The sequence below is a fragment of the Cyanistes caeruleus genome, chromosome 7 (assembly GCF_971803275.1).
Source record: "Cyanistes caeruleus chromosome 7, bCyaCae1.hap1.1, whole genome shotgun sequence".
Classification (NCBI taxonomy): domain Eukaryota; kingdom Metazoa; phylum Chordata; class Aves; order Passeriformes; family Paridae; genus Cyanistes; species Cyanistes caeruleus.
This window is the reverse complement of record NC_141707.1, coordinates 4,234,581-4,253,787: the sequence shown is the minus strand read 5'-3', so window position 1 is coordinate 4,253,787 and position 19,207 is coordinate 4,234,581. Positions and strand designations below refer to the sequence as shown.

At 43.4% G+C, this 19,207-nt stretch overlaps 1 protein-coding gene across 6 annotated transcripts in view; it reads left to right on the top strand.

Annotated features, from left to right (window-relative positions):
- The window catches only part of TRPM8 (transient receptor potential cation channel subfamily M member 8), a 120,944-nt gene that overhangs the window by 68,096 nt on the left and 33,641 nt on the right, over window positions 1–19,207 (top strand). For 5 of the 6 annotated variants that reach the window (XM_086898933.1, XM_086898935.1, XM_086898934.1 and 2 more), the window contains 3 exons: window positions 14,905–15,033; window positions 15,657–15,691; window positions 15,820–15,929. In XM_086898933.1, the coding sequence (XP_086755059.1) occupies window positions 15,014–15,033; window positions 15,657–15,691; window positions 15,820–15,929 (165 nt within the window). In that variant the 5' untranslated portion in view covers window positions 14,905–15,013. Of the gene's footprint in view, window positions 1–14,904; window positions 15,034–15,656; window positions 15,692–15,819; window positions 15,930–19,207 lie in introns of those variants that run through there. The other variant, XM_086898937.1, reaches the window with a different exon arrangement.

Here is a 19,207-nt window from a genome sequence, read left to right as displayed (position 1 = left end):
ATTTAGTGTGGCTTACATAGGTCAGCAGCCCAATTTAATGAAGGAGGAGATGGGTCTGAATTTAGGTGTGTTTTGACAGTCTTGAGGGCAAAACTCTGAGCTGAAGATGCTGTTGAGTTGTTTATTTGCAATGGCTGAAGAGAACTGCTGCAGAAATAAATGTAGGTTTACCAGGTGAATTGTACTGTGTAACTTGGCATCTGTCAGCTGAGTCCTGGGCCAAAGTCACTTCCTTGGCTTCCTTCTCATCTAATCCTTAGCTGGTCACTTCTTGTAATTGGATTAAGCAGCTAGAATACACAAAATAGAGTTGGGACCAAATTCCAGCCTGACAATGGATCACAGAAGCCTCTTCTCACACCCTGGCCATTCCCTGTGCATCTTCTGCCAAGTTTATTGTGCTGGGGACTTGTGACACTTTCCATGTGATGCACTGCAGAGCTCCATGACCAGAGAGGACACACCTCAAAAGCAACAATAAACTTACTCAGAACTCAGCTGGGCTTTGTAATCATGAATAAAATATCTCCTTCCTGGGTTTACTTAGGGGTTTTGTGTGCTGAGACATGAGTGGTGACAGGAAATCATGAAACTGGTCTGTGAAATAAAAATAGGGCTGATTTATGTGGCTGTCAAATGTTTGGTGTCCACACTGGGCTGAAATGATCCACCCTTTGTAGCAGAAAATCTCTGTTGCACACGGCAGCTGTGGGATGAAATCCTGTTGACTTATAAAAGTCAAGCTTCAGAGGTTTCCAGTCTCACTGGGGTTGAGTTTTCTGCTCTCACTGGAGTTGTCTTTTCTGTCCTTTCTTTCCTCTGTTTTCCTCCAGGAAAACACACAGATAATAATATATCCATGGTCCAGTTACTCATGGTGGATGAAGGAGGGCAACCTCAACTTTGCTAAAGCCTTTGATGCTGTCTCCCACACCATCCTTCCAAAGGGGCTGATAAAGGGCAGGTCAAGGAAAGGGCCAGTGGGGCAAAGTGAAAACTGGCCAAATGACCACTGAACAGTGGCACAGGGTCCAGCTGCTGCTGAGGTACCCTGGGGATCAATTATCTTGATTGTCATTAATTAGCTGGCTGATGGGACACAGCATATCCTCTCCACAGCCTGGTTTGGGTTGGGAGGGACCTGAAAGCCCATCTCTTTCCACCCCCTGCCATAGGCAAGGGACACCACCTTCCACTAGGCCAGATTGTTCAGAGCCTCATCCACCCTGGCTCTGGGGTCTCCTCTGCGTTCAGAAAATGGCCTGGTGGCCTGTTTGATGCTCCATCACCTGCAGTTCCCAGCATCTAAAGGGACATCAAATTATCTGTGCTATTTTCTCCTAAGTGTGTTAGCTCTTATTTGTAGTTTCTTCAATGATAACTTTACAGTTCTTACTCTGATGTTTATTTTAATGCTGAAATAAACATCAACAGAACTGTTCCCATGGGGTAATACTTTCATTATAATGCTTCCCTCTTAGAATTGCATTATATTTAAAACTTAGAGGACTAAAACATAGAAACAACCTGAATATGGGATTAAATCTAATATTATACCATCAAAATTACTGTTAAATGAATATATCAATCCAGCAAGAGTCTTTTGTTGTATTTACAAATTTGGGAGAGCTTTCACTGAGTTGAATAATGCACTAAGAGTTCAAAGCAGCTCAAATGAAAATGAATCCAAATTACAATTAGCTCACAGTGCCCCCATCTGGATTCTCCTCTTACTTGTGGGACATCTAGTGGCAGAAAGGAGACTGGATCTTGGGAGACAAAATATTTTAAAAAGTACTTCTTGCTTTTAAAAAGGACACTGCAACCTTTTCCTTTACGATATTTGGAGGCTGAAAGAAGTGTGTGGGTTTTTAGTATTGATATTTAAAAACAGGTTTGGCTTTTAGTCACAAAAGCAGTTTGTGGAAGCAGCAGGGACAAACTGCAACTTGCTTTTCTTAGTGCTTTTCTCTGTTGAGAAACAGCTTCAAGAAAAGTTTTCCCTGATCAAGACTGATCCCTGTTCCAGCTCACCTCTCTCTGTTCCAGCTTCCCTGGAAGCTGCTCCTTCCAGAAGCTGTTTATACATTTTATTTCCCCTTGATGTTTCTCTGTCTGGTTTATCCCGCTGTCCCTAAGCTTCTCAGGTCAGGTGTGGGGTTCTTCAGTGATGGAACAGAACTCAGCCTGGCTGTCTGAATTTGGAAATACCTGTGAGTAGTGATGTGGGGGGGAAGGAAAAAAAATACTGTGCTAAAACCTTGCTATATCTGCAGGATATTCAGTGTATTCTGCTTGAAACACATTGGAGAAAGAAGCTCAGGCTTTTAATGGGAATGGCCTGGAATGGCACAGCTCCCTTTTCCTTTCTGTGTTCCTCTTTCCAGGCCAGGGAGAGGTGCAGCATATAGTGGATGCAAGAGGAGCTTTCTGAAAGGCAGCAGCCCTGGGCTCAGGGTGGCAGTGAGCTTGCACAGCAAGAGGTTTCCTGGGTATTGTTCTGCTGTCCCACTCCACTGGCTCTGTAAGAATAATTGTGGAAACACTGGAATGTTCTTCCTTTTTCTCTTTTATTTTTTCTCTGAACTTTCCACTCTTCTTGGCAAAGCCCATGCAAACATTCTGTCTTGATGGAGCTGGAAGAACTCATGTGAACTTCTGTAACAGCCTTGGGTATTTCACAGCAGAATCAGATCAGTAGAATATGTACCTGCCTTTAAATTTCTGCTTTAATGGTGTGGGGTTTATCACCTTTCTAGTACTTGGCCTGTTTGAGGGCTTTTTTTGTTTTTTCCATATTATTATCTGTAGCCTTAAGGGCACAGAACCCACTCAGAAAGCAAATTGATACTCCTCTGACCCTCAGTTTTGGGAGTTTGTGTAGCGGGGCCCTAATGGAAAGATTAGCTGAAATTTCTGAGCTCTGTCAGTACATTTCTGCACTTGAGAGTCTGAAGAAGGTCACAGCTCTGCCCTGTGCAAGCAGCCAGGTAACACCTGGGCTCTGAGATGTTAGGTGACATCTTCAGAGAGGATGGAACACCTGGGAACCCAGTGATGCTCTCTCGTGACACACACACAGACCCACACTCACTCCCTGTCCCCCCTCAGCAGAATGGGGAACTAAAGACCCCAAAGATTCCCTTTCTTTTTCTTGGCTGAGCATGGTGCTACATGGTGTGGGCTGTCCCTTTGGTCAGCTGTGCTGGTTCTGAGGTGATCCTGCCACTCCAAGTGGAAGGTGGTCCAAGGTCTAGCACCGATTCCTAAAGTTTGCAGGGACAAGGTGGGAGGGTGTGGAGCTGTGCCCATGTGTTGAAGCCATCTCCACTGACATTCAAGGCTATTTGCCACCCAAAAGAAGCTGGAGCAGCAATTAGGTCCATTCTTGTGGATCTTTTCCAGTTCTGTAAGAAGGAACTGGGAAAAAGCAATTGCAGGAGATGAACAGAGGTTGTCTGAGCTGGAAGAGAGGGAACAGCACTTGGGAAAGAGATATGCCTGGAGGCAGGAGGTTTACATGGAACTTCCTTCCCATGGGGCAGGAAGGCTTCAGGAATGAAGTCCAGTGGCTTTAAAGTCTTCCATCTAGGCCTCCAACAGTATGAGACATTTTGGAGAGACCCAGAACACTGTGGAGTGTGTTATCACTGGGAATTCTGGGGGTGGGGACGTGGTAACCCTGGATCCCACTGTGGGTCAGGAGAGAGACTTCCCTTCACACCCTCTTTCTATTCCCATTTTCCCTGTCTCTCTCACTGATCAGGTAGCACTTGCAGATCACACTTTGATAACATCTAATTTTTCTCATTTAAAATCTCTCCAAATATCTTGGATTGATTCAATTTTTAAACCAAAGCACAATGTAGGCAGCCCCACCATGGATCTGTAGCTTAATTCTTCCACATCCAAAGGTATGGCCCCTGACCTGACCCAGGTTCAGCCACACTGTCAGAGGTTTTACACAGCTGAGCATTCCTGGGCTCCAGTCTTTCCTGTTGTGCCCCTCTAAGCAATCCTTCTGTTGGCCAGTGTCCTGATAGCCAGGAGCCCCTGTAAGTCTCCAAGCTGAGTTTTAAAATCATCCAAACTATGGTTGTGAAGCCTCATTTAAAAATGAGCTCATTAAATGTGCCTGTGTTTAGAGGAAAGTGTATTAGTGGCACAAACACTGGATTTTGGGAGAAATCTTGAAATTACAGTAGTTTATGCCGTACCTGGAATCAAGGGTGAATCAAGGAACTTGTTGTTATACAATTCTGGCAAGTGGTGGAGACAAAAGGAAAGGCTAAGATAATTGGGATTGTTCAGCTTTGAGAAGAGAAAGCTCCATGGTAACATAACTGACCCTTCCAGGTCCTGAAGGGAACATACAGGAAAGATGGAGAGAGACTATTTACAAGGGGCTGGAGTGACAGGACAGGGGGAATGGCTTCCCACTGCCACAGGGCAGGGTTAGATGGGATCTTGGGAAGAAATTCCTCCCTGTGAGGGTGGGCAGGCCCTGGCACAGGGTGCCCAGAGAAGCTGTGGCTGCCCCTGGATCCCTGGAAGTGTCCAAGGCCAGGTTGGACAGGGCTTAGAGCAACCTGGTCTGGTGGAAGGTGTCCTTAACCATGGCAGAAGGGATTGGAATGACATGAGCTTTAAGATCCCTTCCAACCCAAACCATTCTGGGATTTTGTGATCTGATCTGAGGGGGATGCATGCAGCAGCCACTGAGCTCAAGGAATCTCTGGGATAGAGAATGGCAGGATTTACAGCAATAAGATTTACAGCAATAGTATTTCTTTATTTTGGCTGTGACACTGGTGCTGTTGGGAGTCTGGTCAGTCTTACAGGTCTGACGATAGGACAAGTCCATGAGCAGCCTTTGGGCTCAGGTCTGTTCTTTCTGGCCCTGGAAATCCAAACTGCTAAGAAGAGAAATGCCTGCCTCCCCCACTTCTGCTGGGGTGTTTCTTTTCACAGAATCACTGAGGCTGGAAAAGACCTCTGAGATGGAGTCCATTTCCTGCATTCCTGCCGACTGAGCCACATGCAGGGAACACTTGCTCCTGGTTTTCCTCCATTACCCCTGAAGTGGCGACAATTGGACACTTTAGAAAGGGAATTTCAGGTCTGGCAGTGGGAAAGGCAGTAAGATGAGTAACAGGATATTGAGCTGGCTGCCCGGAAGGGAGCAGAGTGGCGAGTACAGCGTGGATTTGGGTAACCAAAAAGGTCATCAGAGCTCCTGCTGTGCCGAAAATTTGCTTTAGAGATGGACTTGATTTGCAGATACCACGTTAAACTGTGTGATGGAAAATTACTGCCCTCACATTCTCTCTTTGTCCTGGTGTAATCCTAAATACTCGGAGAGATGTTTATCCATGCTGTTAATGTGTAGTAATGGGATTGCTATTTTAAAAATCGATACAAATCTCACACTAAAAAAGAAAGGCTTATAGATTAGTCTGTCAAGAGCTGTCTTAATAGATCTGTCTGACATTTGAGACACTTTCCCCAAAAGTACTCTTTCAGTTTCAAATTGCTTCTTAAATGTTGCTGCCTGCAGATTCCAGGCCAGCTAATACAAGTTGTCAGAGTGAAAACCTTTCTCTGCAGCTTTAGAGAAGCTGGAAATCATAAATGTTTTCTTTTTTTTTTTCTTTTTTTCTTTTTTTTTTTTTTCATTTGATCAAAAATGCGTTCCCTCCTAAATTAGGGAGCGGCGGTTTCAAACACATTCTTTACTTTTGTGGTTTCAGCCATCTGGTAGGCTGCAGAAGATGGAGAGGTGGGGAAGATGGGGAAGTTTAGAAGGGATCTTTCTAATACTGCCACTTGCAGTGTGTGAAAGGCTGAATGGTGCTGACTCGATTGAGACTCCTTTTTGAGATGCACAAAATTGCTAGCAGATGGTATATGCATTTATAGTCTAGGTAATTGAAGCTGGCTTTAATATCCTTTTCATATTTTAACAGTATTCCATAGCCTTCTCATTTCCTTCCACAGCTCTGGGTGAAATGTCTCTAGTCCTTCTCTGTCAGTGCACTCACAGCCTTTCTCCTTCTGATTCTTAAAGGCCTGTTAATTAGCAATAATTGCAGTTATTCATCAAGTTCAGGGCCATGTCTTTGTGGGGTGTCCTGGTGAGAGCCTGAGACAAGAAGAGGCTCCCAGTGCCAGTAACTTGGAGACTTGCAAATATTTGGAGAGTTACTGCTGCTGTTGCTCTCTCTGAGACTTAGCACTGCCCTGAAAAGTCCAAGACTTTGGTTCAGGGCCATGTTTGACTTCTCTTCATCTTAACATCTGCTGCACCTTCCACTCTCCAACGGGGAGGAACAAGGAACTGGCACAATTACCCCACTCCCTGTGGAGCCCACAGCATCAGTGGCAAGCAGGGAGATAAATGGAGCATAGCAAGAGGTGACAGACATTCACTGCTGCAGCTGGGTGGTTCTTCACTCCTTTGGAGGTTCCTTCTGGGACTGGGCAGGATTTCCTGCAATGTGTCAGGATGTTTTGTTCTTAATTCAGCATTTTGTGGAGAGTAGCTATAAAGCTCTGCTTGCTGTAGGATCTGTCTGCAATGGCTGCCTGATCTAGGCATTCCCAAATAACCTATAATCCCAATTATTTTCTTTAAAGTCTTCGCAGCACTCAGCCCTTGCTGTAAACTAAAGATTCCACAACCTCTTTGAGGTCCTCAAACTTTAATCAACATAGAACTGGATGTCAAAAATTTGTGTAGTGATGATGAAAAAACATCCCAAATCTGGGGTGTTTGGTGGTAAGTGTAGTGAAACTGTAAAGAGGAGGTTTGGTTTCAGATGTCTGCAGGGAAGCAAAGGTGAAAGCTTGGAAAATTTGACCATCTTTGAAAGATTTGCCATTGTAAAGAAAGGCCCACTGTGTTACCATTACTCTAATTCAGAAATAGTTGTCTACAATTTGTCTAAAACTGGTAATTGTCTCTCCTCTCTCAGGTAACAAGAGTCAGAACCAGAGAAAATGTCCTCAGGTTGCCCTAGTGAAGGTTCAAGCTGGATATTAGGAAAGATTTCTTCCTGAAAGAGTGGTCAGACGTTGGAACAGGTTGCACAGGAAGTGGTGGCGTCACCATCCCCAGAAGTGTTCAAAGCAAAGCTGCCTTGGTGCTTAAAGACACCATTTAGTGCTGGGTTAATGCTTGGACCTGATGTTCTTAGAGGGCTTTTTCAACCACAGTAAATACCCCTTTAAAAAAATCTCTTTTTGCCTTGAAAAGCCCAGTTAGTTTCAGCATTGTCTTCTCTACATTTTAAAGCACTTCTGAGTTCACAGACTTGCTGTAGGGTTTGACATCCTAGAAGGTGGCTTTAAATCTTATTTATCTATAGGCAAAGTCTGCCCTCAGGCAGACCAAGGCCAAGCCCAAAGGCCTTAATGCTTGGTATTGCAAGTAGGGAGGTTAATCCTGGCAAAATTTTGCCCATATTTTGTAGGGTTTATTTATAGCCTGTTCTTCTCCACCACTTTTCCAAGGCTCCTCATTGCCATTAGCCTCCCGCAGTAGCTGGATTTTAGGGACACATACCATTCCTGCCTCATGCTGATCTTGTTGGAAGTGGTGCCTGTGGTTTCTGAGCAGCCCATCCATCAGCAGGACTGGTGAGGTTTGTTCCTTGTCCGTGTCTCCATGGTGGTTTTGTCAGGTCTGTGACTGTATTTCTTTGTGGTTTCTCCCTTTTCCCCTCGGAATTCTCAAGTGACAGAGTCCCCAGTCAGGTAACCTTGCTGGAGTAAACATTCTCACACCCTCACCTGCCCTCATCAAATGATGTGACTGTGGGGATGAAGATATTTGCATTTTTTCAGCCCCCATCTTGGTCCCATTTTCCAGCTGATACTTTTTTCCACTGCTTTTTCCAGGCTGTGCTTCCAGTTAGGATTAAAGCTGGTGTCAGCACAGAGCCCAGTGAGCTGGTCCAGCCTCACTTCAGGCCACTGCTGGACCAGGACAGCTACAGCAAAGAATAAATAAAGTACAAATATTCTTGCTGTCCTTAGGAGGAAACTGCTGCTCCTGGGATTTTGAGTTGTCTTTAACCTTGAATGATTTCCCCAAAACAAAATGTTTTAGGGAAAGATCGAGTGAATGCTTTGCATTGCTCTTGTGCTAAGAATGCTGGAAGAAAGGCAAGCAGAGGATCAAAACCTGACAGATTTTCAGTCAGAAAAGTTCAAGCCTTACAGAAATGGATATTTTGGAAGCAGAACTAAAAGGTTCTAGAAACATTTAGTAAGAGAGTAACAGGGAGAGTGAGACAGGTGTTTGTGGTCCCCTTTGTGCAGCTGGCTGTGACACCAGGGAGACTCTGGTGAAGATGATGCTCTGTGTCCTCCACTCCTGCACATGAGATCTGGGGGTGTCTCAGAAGCAGAAGCTCTCCAGAAGTTAAACTCCAGACAAGTCATGCACTTCCCTTTGTGCCTGACCTCGGACCCGTGCCGGTTTTACCCTCAAAGTCGATCAAAGCCACCCACCACCCCAGACACCAAGCTCCTGATGGGCTTGGGAAAGCAATGACATGTATAAGTGAATGGATCAAATTCATGGTTTACTCTAAATCACTTATCTTTCACTTTAATGCTGTGTGATGGACATAAAATCAAGTTGATAAACTACCCCTTATAAAGAACGCACTGCTCGGTGTTTTTAAGCGCATAGGCTTGACAGCAGCAGGGGATTAATAATTAATTAAAATAATGGTCAGGGACAAAATATACCCTTGCCAATCTATAATTGCTTGGAAGCTTCTTCATACATTTTCCATGAGAGTCTTTTCCTTGTAAGACTCTGAAAAAAGTATATTTAGTGTTTGTTTGCTTTCAGCTATGGTTTTCAGCGGATATTGACTGAAACAGCATCTTAATCAGTCTGACCTCAGCCTCCAGGGGATTTTTTTCCATTGACTCTAGCTCTTCCTCCTCACCTCTCCCTGTGTGCTGAAATTCTTGTCAGAGCTGCTAACTCTGTTACCTTTAGTGCTTCCTTTTTTAAGACTCTTTTCAGCTCAAAACTTTTTCCGCACATTTCCATCTTGGTGTGGGGGGACAGACAGCCAGTTCTTGCTGACTGTGACCCGAGTTAAATTTCTTGGAAGCAGTTTCCTCCCATCCTTCTACTTATCTCAATCTCATTTTTCCAGCATCAGCTGCGCTGAGAACAAATTATTAAGTAATTCAAAGCATTTTAGAGCCTTCAGGGAGTTGGGTCTTCTCTGTGAAGACCGCTCAAAATGGATAATTCAGCTGGGGTTTCCTACCTGAAACCTGGAGTGTGGCTGTCCTACTTTTTTGCCTGTGAATTTGGCAAGGGTTTTTGTGTTGTTTTCTGACATTTATTTTTTCATTGCTTCCTATTTCAGCAAGTTCAACTGAATCCAGCTTTTTCATTTCAAAACTCAAAGGTGTCCTTGGCCTCTCATTTCTGTGTTGTTTTTAGAAAGCAACTTGTTCAGAGTGATCTGGGGTGAACATCACATCTCCTTTGATTTCCAACCTCACTTTCCTTCTGAACATTTCTTCTGGTACTGTCTTAATATTATCTCCATGGGATTGAGGATTTGTTATTTCTGTCCCTGTTTCTTCTGTGGCAGCAGGAACACAGAAACCAAAGTTATCTCCTTGACCTGGTCAGGGATTGGGAACAGGCAGCATATTCCTAAAGGCTGATGGGTTTTTCCATAGCTTAGAAGTTTGCTAATGCCTGACCACACATTTTTGGTCCCCTCCCAGGTAAATCCTGCCCTAGGTGCGTAAAATGTCCTGGAATCTTCCTGGTTGGAAAGCATCTTAAATACTTTTTATTAATTAAATTATTAAATTAAAAATAGAAATTAATTAAATTGGGTTCCAACCCCAGTACCCAAGGAGAGCTTGAGATGGAAATGTGCTGTGGGATCTTCATTGTATCTGCAGCTTCCTGATGTGGGAATGTGGAGAGAAAATGGATCCAGGTGTGTCTGAGGTGTGCAGGAATGGGGCACTGGACACAAGCTGGAATAAAGGAATAAGTAGGAGAGCATCCTGGGATAGTGGAAGGTGTCCCTGCTCATGGCTCATGGCAGGGACTTGGAACAAGATCAACTTTAAGGTCCCTTCCAACCCAAACCATTCTGGGATTTTCTTATAGTAGAAAAGAAATCCACCTGAGGATGTTCAAGCATAGAAAAGACTCTGGAGAGACTGGGATTGATGTTCTTTGAGCTCCTGAGTCACGTGTGGTTTAGTTCTGACTGATTTGGACCTCTAGAGGGACCTTCCCACTTACTCTGAAAACTCTGATTTCCACGGATTAAAGGCATTTTACCCATGATATTTTTGGATATCTGATTAAGTGTAGCTTTTTGGGATGGGATAATCTACTGCCTGCTGCTGACACACACCATTATCGACACAGTGGTGTGAGATTGGAATAGATGTGCAAGGTTTGCATGTTACACCCAGCTCCCTGAGAATGGAGACTGAAATAGTGCCAAGCATATGTTAATTTTCACTGAATATTAGATGAATTTGACAGCATGTTTTAGTCATATGGCTCTGTGGAAACAGATGTACTTCTTCACTGGAGGAGTTTCTTTGGATTAAATAAACATTTGAGAGCTTTTTCTTTGGTGTTACCACTTGTCTTTGTGCTGTCTGGCTTTGATTTCTATGTATGATCTCAGTGTACATGCAAAATAGGCACAGGAAATTGTGCATAAACTCTTAAAACAGAAAAATTATATAGTCTGGATGAATTCTGAACTTTACAACAGTGAGTGATAGCAGTTATAACTAAGGATAATACTCTGAACCTTGCAACAATATTATCTTGAGCCTTAAAAAATCAATGAACTTGGTATTTTCCTTATATATTCTAGCTATATTCAAATATACTTGATTATTGAAATCCTTTCCATGAAGGTGGTTTTCATGAAGTTCTGATGCAAAAGTGAAATTAATTTCATTTATTTATTACTTTAAATTGGAAGTTTTTTTTACTTTTGCAAGTTTTTGTTGCTGAGACCTCCCTGTGATTGTCATCAACTGGAATATTCTGCATTAATGCATTTTTATTTTGATCCTAGCTAAATTCTGAGAAATCCATGGAGCTGTAGCTAAGGTGTGAGCCTACTGCATTGAAACTAATGGAAGTGAGTCTTCAGTTGTCTACTGTGTTTAGAGCCTTCTTTCTGCTTTTTGTTTGGGTTATGGGTGTTTTTTTGGCTGATCTCAAGCATTCATCTCCCCTCCTCAACTCACCTCATTTTTAAAGCTTGATGAACACTTTCTCAGAACATTTCCATCAAATAAAGTGCATAAAAGCCCAAGGTACACAATTTCTAGTCACTCAACACTGATAAGCTGAAAATTACATAATTCTTTCTGGCGGATTTCTTTTGGTTTTTTTTTTTTTTTAATTATTTTTAGGGCTTTTACAGAAAGAATCTTCCAGTGTTCTGTTCCTACCTATTAATATTTCACACCAAAATGCACTTTCAGAGCTTTCTGGGCTGACACACACATCAGAATTATTTCATTGTTCTTCAAATGCATTGCACTCTCACACTGAAAGGAAATCCGAGTGTCTGCATTTAGGAATGTAAATTGTGAAAAAGGGCTTTAAATGCTTGTGGACAGCAGGATGGGTGATGAGGGTGGGCAGGACCACAGCTCTCTACTTCGTTGTATCCCCATTTTCAAGGTCCCACAGCATCAGGGCTTTATCTCTGCAGGGTCACGCTTAAATTTTCCAGGAGACTTTTGTATTTCAGCAAGACTAGTTTGACACTCAGACTGTTCAGAAGTGCTTCTAATAGATTTCAGTTCCATTAAAAATCCCTTTTTGAGCAGTTCCAACATCACTAATTGCCAAAACATTGCCATTTTGCACCAGCTTGTGTCCTTTCTCTTTGGTGTGTCCTTTAATGTGTCATTGTAGGCTTGATGGCATGTTCTGTTACAACCTTAGGTAAATGGCTAAAAACTGCTCTCAGTAATTAATATTAAATTAAAAATCCCAGTGACTTGAGCAGCCAGATGGAAATATGCCATTCAATTTGTCATTCAAAAGGAGTAAGAGTCACTGGAGCTGGGATCTTCTATGAAACTTGGTTTGTCTCCAGCAGTGCTCCTTCCTTCCTGAATGCAGCAGAAAGGAGCAACCAGAAAGTTTTGCCTGCACACAGAACTTGAGCAGATGTCACCACAGAAAAATGTTCTTTAGTCCTTTCCAAGATTTTTAAAGACCCAAACCCCAAAGAAGTTGTGCTGTCTATGCTTTTGTTGCCAAATTTGTGTTACAGGACTTATCCCACCTATGATTTGGGTGGGACTCAGGTCTATTTTGAGTAGTTTCATTGAACTTCCTTGCACTGAAGAAGACCTTCTGTGGCTCCTCATTTTACCATGCCTTCATATAACCCAAAATTAAGACAACAAATTGCCTGTATTATTATTATGGCAGATAATTCTCTGTATTTCTCCCCAGGTTTGGTGTGCTCATGCTCGTTATGTTCAAGGTACTTCTGAGGATGAGAAGTGCTCAAATGTTAGCTTATAGTTCCCATTCAGGTTATGAATCTGAAATCCCAACATAGAAAGGGTGAGGAGCCACACACAAACTATCCCTGTTCAAGGTGGGCTTCTGCAGCTTGGATAAAAAGGGGAGAAGTGGATTTTTGAACAAGCAATAAAGAAAGGGGTGCAGAAGGCAGGTCGTGCACAGCAAATGAAATTCTGTGTGCAGCAGCATCAGTGCCAGTTTCCTGCTGAGAAACAGGAGCAGTATTAACAGCTTGCAGCCAAAGCAAGAGAAATCCAGAGGGATTTTAGGGATAGAAATGTTCTTTGTGAATCTCCCCGTAACGCTTTGTTTGAGCTGCTGTAATTAGTAAGTTCTGGCTGTTCTACGACAGTGTTTGACATTTTGTTCTCTCTGGCAATCCATGGGGAGAGTTGAGATGAGGGAATGGTCGTGATTAGCACTCAACAGAGTAAGTATTTGGTTTTTTGCCTATTTGATCCATCACACTTTGAACTATTCTGTGGAGCCTATGCTTTGAAACCCCACATACAAATCTCCAGTAAGACATTGCCTTGAAGCAGTGGGATAATAATTATAGAATCCTAGAATGGTTTGGGGTTGGAAGGGACCTTAAAGCTCATCTTCTTCCACCCTCTGCCATGGGCAGGGACACCTTCCACTAGATCAGGTTGTTACAATGTGCGCTCAAAGCTTATCCAAAATAACCTTGGTCCTAAAAAGGGATTTCATGGCCAGTAATGGTGATCTCAATGCTGTCAGCCTGTCACGGTCTCTTTGGCATTAAAAATGTTGCTTGGTGTGGTGAACTGAGACTGACTTCACTTTAAAAAGACACACAACCCCCCCATCCCCCAAAAAAGCTCTACAGGAGAGTTAATATATATTACACAGGGATGTAGTGATAGGACAAGGGGAAGTGGTTTTAAAATGAGAGAAGAGGCATTTAGATGAGATGATAACAAGAAATTCTTCCCTGGGAGGGTGGGGAGGGCCTGGCACAGGGTGCCCAGAGAAGCTGTGCCTGCCCCATCCCTGGAAGTGTTCCAGGCCAGACTGGACAGGGTTTGGAGTAACCTGGGACAGTGGAAGGTGTCCCTGCCCATGGCAGGACATGGAATGGCATGGACTTTTAGGTCCCTTTCAACCCAAACCATTCTGTGATATTGCATGATTTCACCGGTACCCTGTCAATGCTACCTTCACCATAAAATGCCCCTCTCAAGCTTTCACAGTTTCTGGGATAGAAAGTGATTTACTGCCAGCCACTGAATTAAATCCCACTGTAACTTTTTTTCTGCACAGTGGGGGCTGCAGGGCTCAAATCCCTGTAGCTTTTCAGGCACCATTTTCCTTAAATATTCTCTCTGGCTTCATACTTCTTTTTAAACAAACATAAGGCTTATTCAGCTGCAGAACAATCTCTTCACTGCTCTCAATACAATGGAAAATATTTTTGTATACATGTGGGTTTTTTCCCTTCTTAGTAATTCAAGTGCTTGCTGCATTTTGATTCCTGCATAGATAACAAGGATTCTGATCCTGAGGATGACAGGTTTTATTTCCTTCACCAGAAAGACACGAAGCTCTTTGGCCAGGATCCATAACAATACCTTTTGGTTGTTCACAAATAGCTCTGTCTAGTCCAAACACAGAGTTAAATAACTTCTGTGAATTGGGAGAGACAGGACATGCTGTGCAGTTTGGCAAGCTCTCACTGAAATCTCTGCTGGAGTCAGCCCAGATTTTGCTGGAATACAGTAAATATGAACATGTTCCTGTAGATCTGGGATACCTGTGTGTATGTTCTCAGACCAAGAATGCAGGAATCCTGGGAACTGTGAATTGTTGCCCCTGGAGGTGCTCTTGTCTTTGGAAAATATTGATTATCTTTACCCTAAAAACTTTCAGAGAGCATTTTTGACTTATGTTCGGGATACCAAATTTCTTACTTGAGAACCATAAAGTGTCCCCAAAAATCTGACTCTTTTCCAGGTTTTCTCTACCTAAGAGGAGCAGGCAGAGAAGTTTGTTCCTCAACTGTGCCTTAGCATTTTTAAAGGAATAACTGAGCTCTCCATTTATGTACTGAGTAGTTACTTTCCTTGAGAGTTGCCAGCCAGGCAGGTTTCACAGGTCAGTGATTAAAGGACTATCTGCAGCTATAAACCACAGTAAAGATTCATGTTCAGTACTTCAGGAATGTTGCTGCATGACCATAGTGCTGCTGTCCATGAAAACTCTGCTTTAGGGAAATAGGGTGACAGAAAACACATAGGAGCTATTTAGCTCATTCTCAGGTTTAGCTGCAAGTCCTTGATTCCTGTTTTCTTTCTGTTCCTTAGGAGCACTGGATCACTGGATGTGTTCTGTCTTTGGGCTCAACACACACATTTTAGGGAGCTGTTGGATGCTGCCATATGGGGTGCAACCCATAAGTGATAATTCGTGAAAATGCAGATGTATATGTCAAGGTAATGTGAGATTTAAGACAAATGAACCTACCTTCCATCACAGAAGGAAAGGTGACACTGAATCTTAAAATCCTGTAATGATTTAACGTTGAAGGGACCTCGAAGCTCAAATTTTCCACCCCCTTCCATGGAGAGAGACCCTTCCACTATCCCAGGTTGCTCCAAGCCCCGTCCAACCTGGCCTAATTTTGGTCCAAATTGGGTGATTAAAAGGCAGTAGAAGGTCCTCTAGCAGCAAATGGGACAGCACTTCTTTCTGCAAGGAAGGTGGCCTGGGAGCAATCCATCTCTCCAAGGAGTCACTTTATATCACAGCAGAAGAAATTGCTTTTACCTGAGTGAAAAGCTTGAAGTCAAAGGCAGGAGAAAACCAGATTACTCCATGCTGAGTGTCAAACCAAAAATTAAGGAGCTGAGTCTGATTTTTGTTGAGTAAAAACACTTTTTAAATCCTCTATTGCACTCAACAGTGCTTCAACAACCTCGTAGTAAATTAGATTAATAGGTGTTCATTTTACAGCTGCTTCATTATCTTCTGCTACATTAAAATCTAATTACCTATTCCTGTTCTTTTTTTTAACGTTTGGCTTTTTACTGGTGCTGTTGGTGCCACAAACGATCAGCGGCGTTCTCCGTTCCTGCAGTCCATGGGCAGCAGGTGGGACAACATCTCTCTTAGAAACAACCTGCAGCTGCTTTTCCCTGCACCCTGCTGCAATTAAGCCTTCATGGTGAATAATTCTGCTGTTCCCCGCTCCTGGCCTTGATCCCTCCCTCCTTTAAAAGGAAGGCATGACACGGATAAAGGTGGGGCTTTGCCAGCTCAAGTATTTCAAAGCCTTCCTCTTGGAGTCATGATTGCAGAAGGAGTCCTGGGGCATATTCTGGAGACTTTGGTAAGTCTGTGCTACTGATTCAGTGTTGGTTTTTCTCTCCTTAAGAGAATATACATTGAATTTGCTGAAATTGTGGGTGCAGCTGGAGTTATGTGACATTCTCTGCTGTTGGAGAGGTTTCACATAAAGCCAATGTCAGGAATTGTTAATGCAAATAGTGGTTATGTTTATCTGGAAGCTTCCTGAGAATGGAGCTGGGCTTGTTTTTTTACTTACAGGCAAGTTTCTAAAAGCCTCTTAATTTGTCTCTTTGGAGCTAGATACCTTTTCCTTTTCTTTTTTTTTTTTTTTTTTCCTTAAGTCAGCTCAAGCTGAAGATTTCCTTGGATATGGCTCCTTGAATTGCTGTGGAACTTAGAGTCTTACCCTTTAGAGGATTATTTTGGAGTTTATCCAATGGTTGTTATTCTCAATGTGTTGCTTCAATGCATTGAGTATCTTATGTATTTAATGGATTGGAAATGTGATAGAAAAAGAATAGTTTGCCAGTGGACTGCAGCTGTGTCACATCTTTTAAAATATGTATAATTGCTGTGTTATCTCCAACACTCATGGAGTTAATGTGCATTGCTCACTGGTATCAGATAAACACTGTGCTATCAATGCGGCTTTTCAGAATTTAAAATTAAATATCGGGTTTTCTTTGCACTCTCATGAACTTTTTTCAGTTTGTTTGCTGCATGTTCGTTCTTATAAATTATTTATGAAAGCAGCAAGGCAAACTTGAAATCCTGTAGCATTTGGAATTAATAATGTAATGCCCTTGTTTCCTTTTAATCTTCTCTCTGTGCAGTTATGTCCATAGTCACTTTTCTGGTGTTAAACTTTATTAAACAAATCAACAAAGAGAGTAAAACTGTCAATATATGTTGCATAGATCCAAACCTAAGTGTAATTTCCTTCAGTGGGGCTTTTATCTTGAATTACAGATTTAAAACTATCTTTACACTGAACATGAAATCATATGAAATATTAAGAATTGCTTTGTGGATTATTAGGAAATACATCTCCCAGTGCAAAGTTGCCTGTGTCCTTAAACCTCAGAATTCTATCCTTATCAGCTGTAAAGTTGTAGTTTCATGGAGTTTCTTTTTGCCTGTGACTGTCCAGGTGTTTTTTCATGTCTCTGTGATGTGTGCCACCTCTGAGCCTCTCTGTATTTTGTGTACAGCTTTCCTCTGTTCCTCAGTGTTCTATTTGAGAAGCCTGTCCTGTCAGAGATAACACTTTTGGAATAAACATTCCCACATTATCAGTTACTTTTGCTGAGCAGGTTTGGGTCCCTTATTCTCTGTCAGTGGGGTTTTCCTCTTTGGTCACTTTGGAATCACTGCTGAAGAGATCACACAACAAAGGAGTTCAGAGGAAAGGGGGTGTAGTTGTTGTTCCTCTGGGCTGACAATCCCAAATAGCTGTGGTGGGGCTCTGTGTGAGGTGACTTCACCACTGGCCTGGGCAACCTCTTCATTCTGATGCCTGACACCCCCTCTCAGTGATGAAATTTTTCCTAATGTTCAACCTAAAGCTCCCCTGGCCCAGCCTGTCCCTGTTCCCTGGGAGCAGAGCCTGACTCCTCCTGGCTGTCCCCTCCTGCCAGGGAGTTCTGCAGAGCCAGAAGGGCCCCCTGAACCTCCTTTTCTCCAGGCTGAGCCCCTTTCCAGCTCCCTCAGCCCCTCCTGGGGCTCTGTTCCCTTCCCTGGACACGCTCCAGCCCCTCGGTGTCCCTCTGGCCGGAGGAGGCTCAGCAGGGCCAGCGGGGCCTGTGTCACACCATGGCCGGCACAGCCCAGGGCCCATCGGCCTCTTGTCCCCCTGGGCTCACATTCAGCCCTGTCACCAACACTGCCAGAGCCTTTTCCAGCTTTCCAACTGCTCTTCCCTGAGCCTGCAGTGTTCCACGGGGTTGTTGTGACCCAAGGACCAGACCTGGCCTGTGGATCCGGGCTGTGCAGATCCCTGTGTGGAGCCTTCCTGCCCTCCAGCAGATCCAAATCCCGTCAGCTTGGTGTCTGCAACTTCTTGAGGGTGCCCTGGATCCCCTCATCCCAATTGTTGATGAAGATAAAAATGTTCAACAGGACTGGGCCCAGTACTGAGCTCTGGGGAACAGCACTGGTGTCTGGCCACCAGCTGGATTTCATTTTATCCCCCTCTTTCTGGGCCTACCCTTTCAGCCATTCACTTTCCCTTTTTTTTTCTTTTTTTTTTCTCTTTTCTTGGGTTGAAATCATTCCTATTCTGTACAAGAGCTGGGATGGAGGAAGAGGCCTTTTTTTTCTGTGCTCTTCCATCATTTATCAGTGATAGAGTGACACAGATCCCCAGGCGTGCTGCAGAATTTGGGGGAAGTAGCTGAGGGCTTCTGCCACGAACAGTAAATAACAGTGAGTCAATCATGCTCCCCCTCAACACAAAATGTTTTTCAAAGGATTTTTAAAATAACTATAACACTCAAATATACATGTCTTTGTGGAATCTTGGCTCTTCTTACGGCTTTGGGGGCTTGCTTACATCACATTCCATCATTCTGTTTACAACTGTACCTTCCCACTGCCTGAGCCATTCCTACTGTGTTGAGTGCCCCAAGGAGATTTTCACACTTGCTGGTTCTTGGCTCTCAGGAGCTCTCTGTTTACAGATGATGCTTCAGTGTTGCTGTGCCTGGGAGGGGTGCTCTGTGTGCCCTGCAGTGGCAGTGTCACCCCAGAGGCAAACCCAGAGCACACAGCCAGGGAAAAGGCCGGAGAGAAAACAGTGGTGGAAGCACAAGTAGGCTGTGAGCTCCCCATGTTCACTGGCTGACAGCTTTTCTCTCAGGAAAAGGCCTTTTCCAGGATTATTCACAGAGTAGCATGAAGGGAATTGAGATATTTTCATTAGAATAAATATGGTTTTGTTCTGTGCTTTGCTGCAAGTGCAGTGATGCAGTGATGTTCCTTCATCATAAATTACTTTAGAGGGCAATTGAAATGTGTTTGCTTCTACAGATCACTTCCTAACTTTTGGATCCAATATCCTTTAAATCCACTTGCTCTTATGTTGACTGTCCTTGTTCCAGGAGTGAAATCAGTGGTGCTGCTCCTCTGAGCACCTGGGGTCCTGCTGGGCCAACTGCTTTAACACTGCAGTTTTTCCTCTACGCCTCAAATGCTGCTTCTTAAGATCCCCTTCTAATTTGTAAATACATTGGATTAAGGACTGTTCATGTGTATTAGCCATGTCCTGAGCTTGTTCATCAGAGACAAAAGAGTTAAAATATGGGAAGGAATTGAATGGGA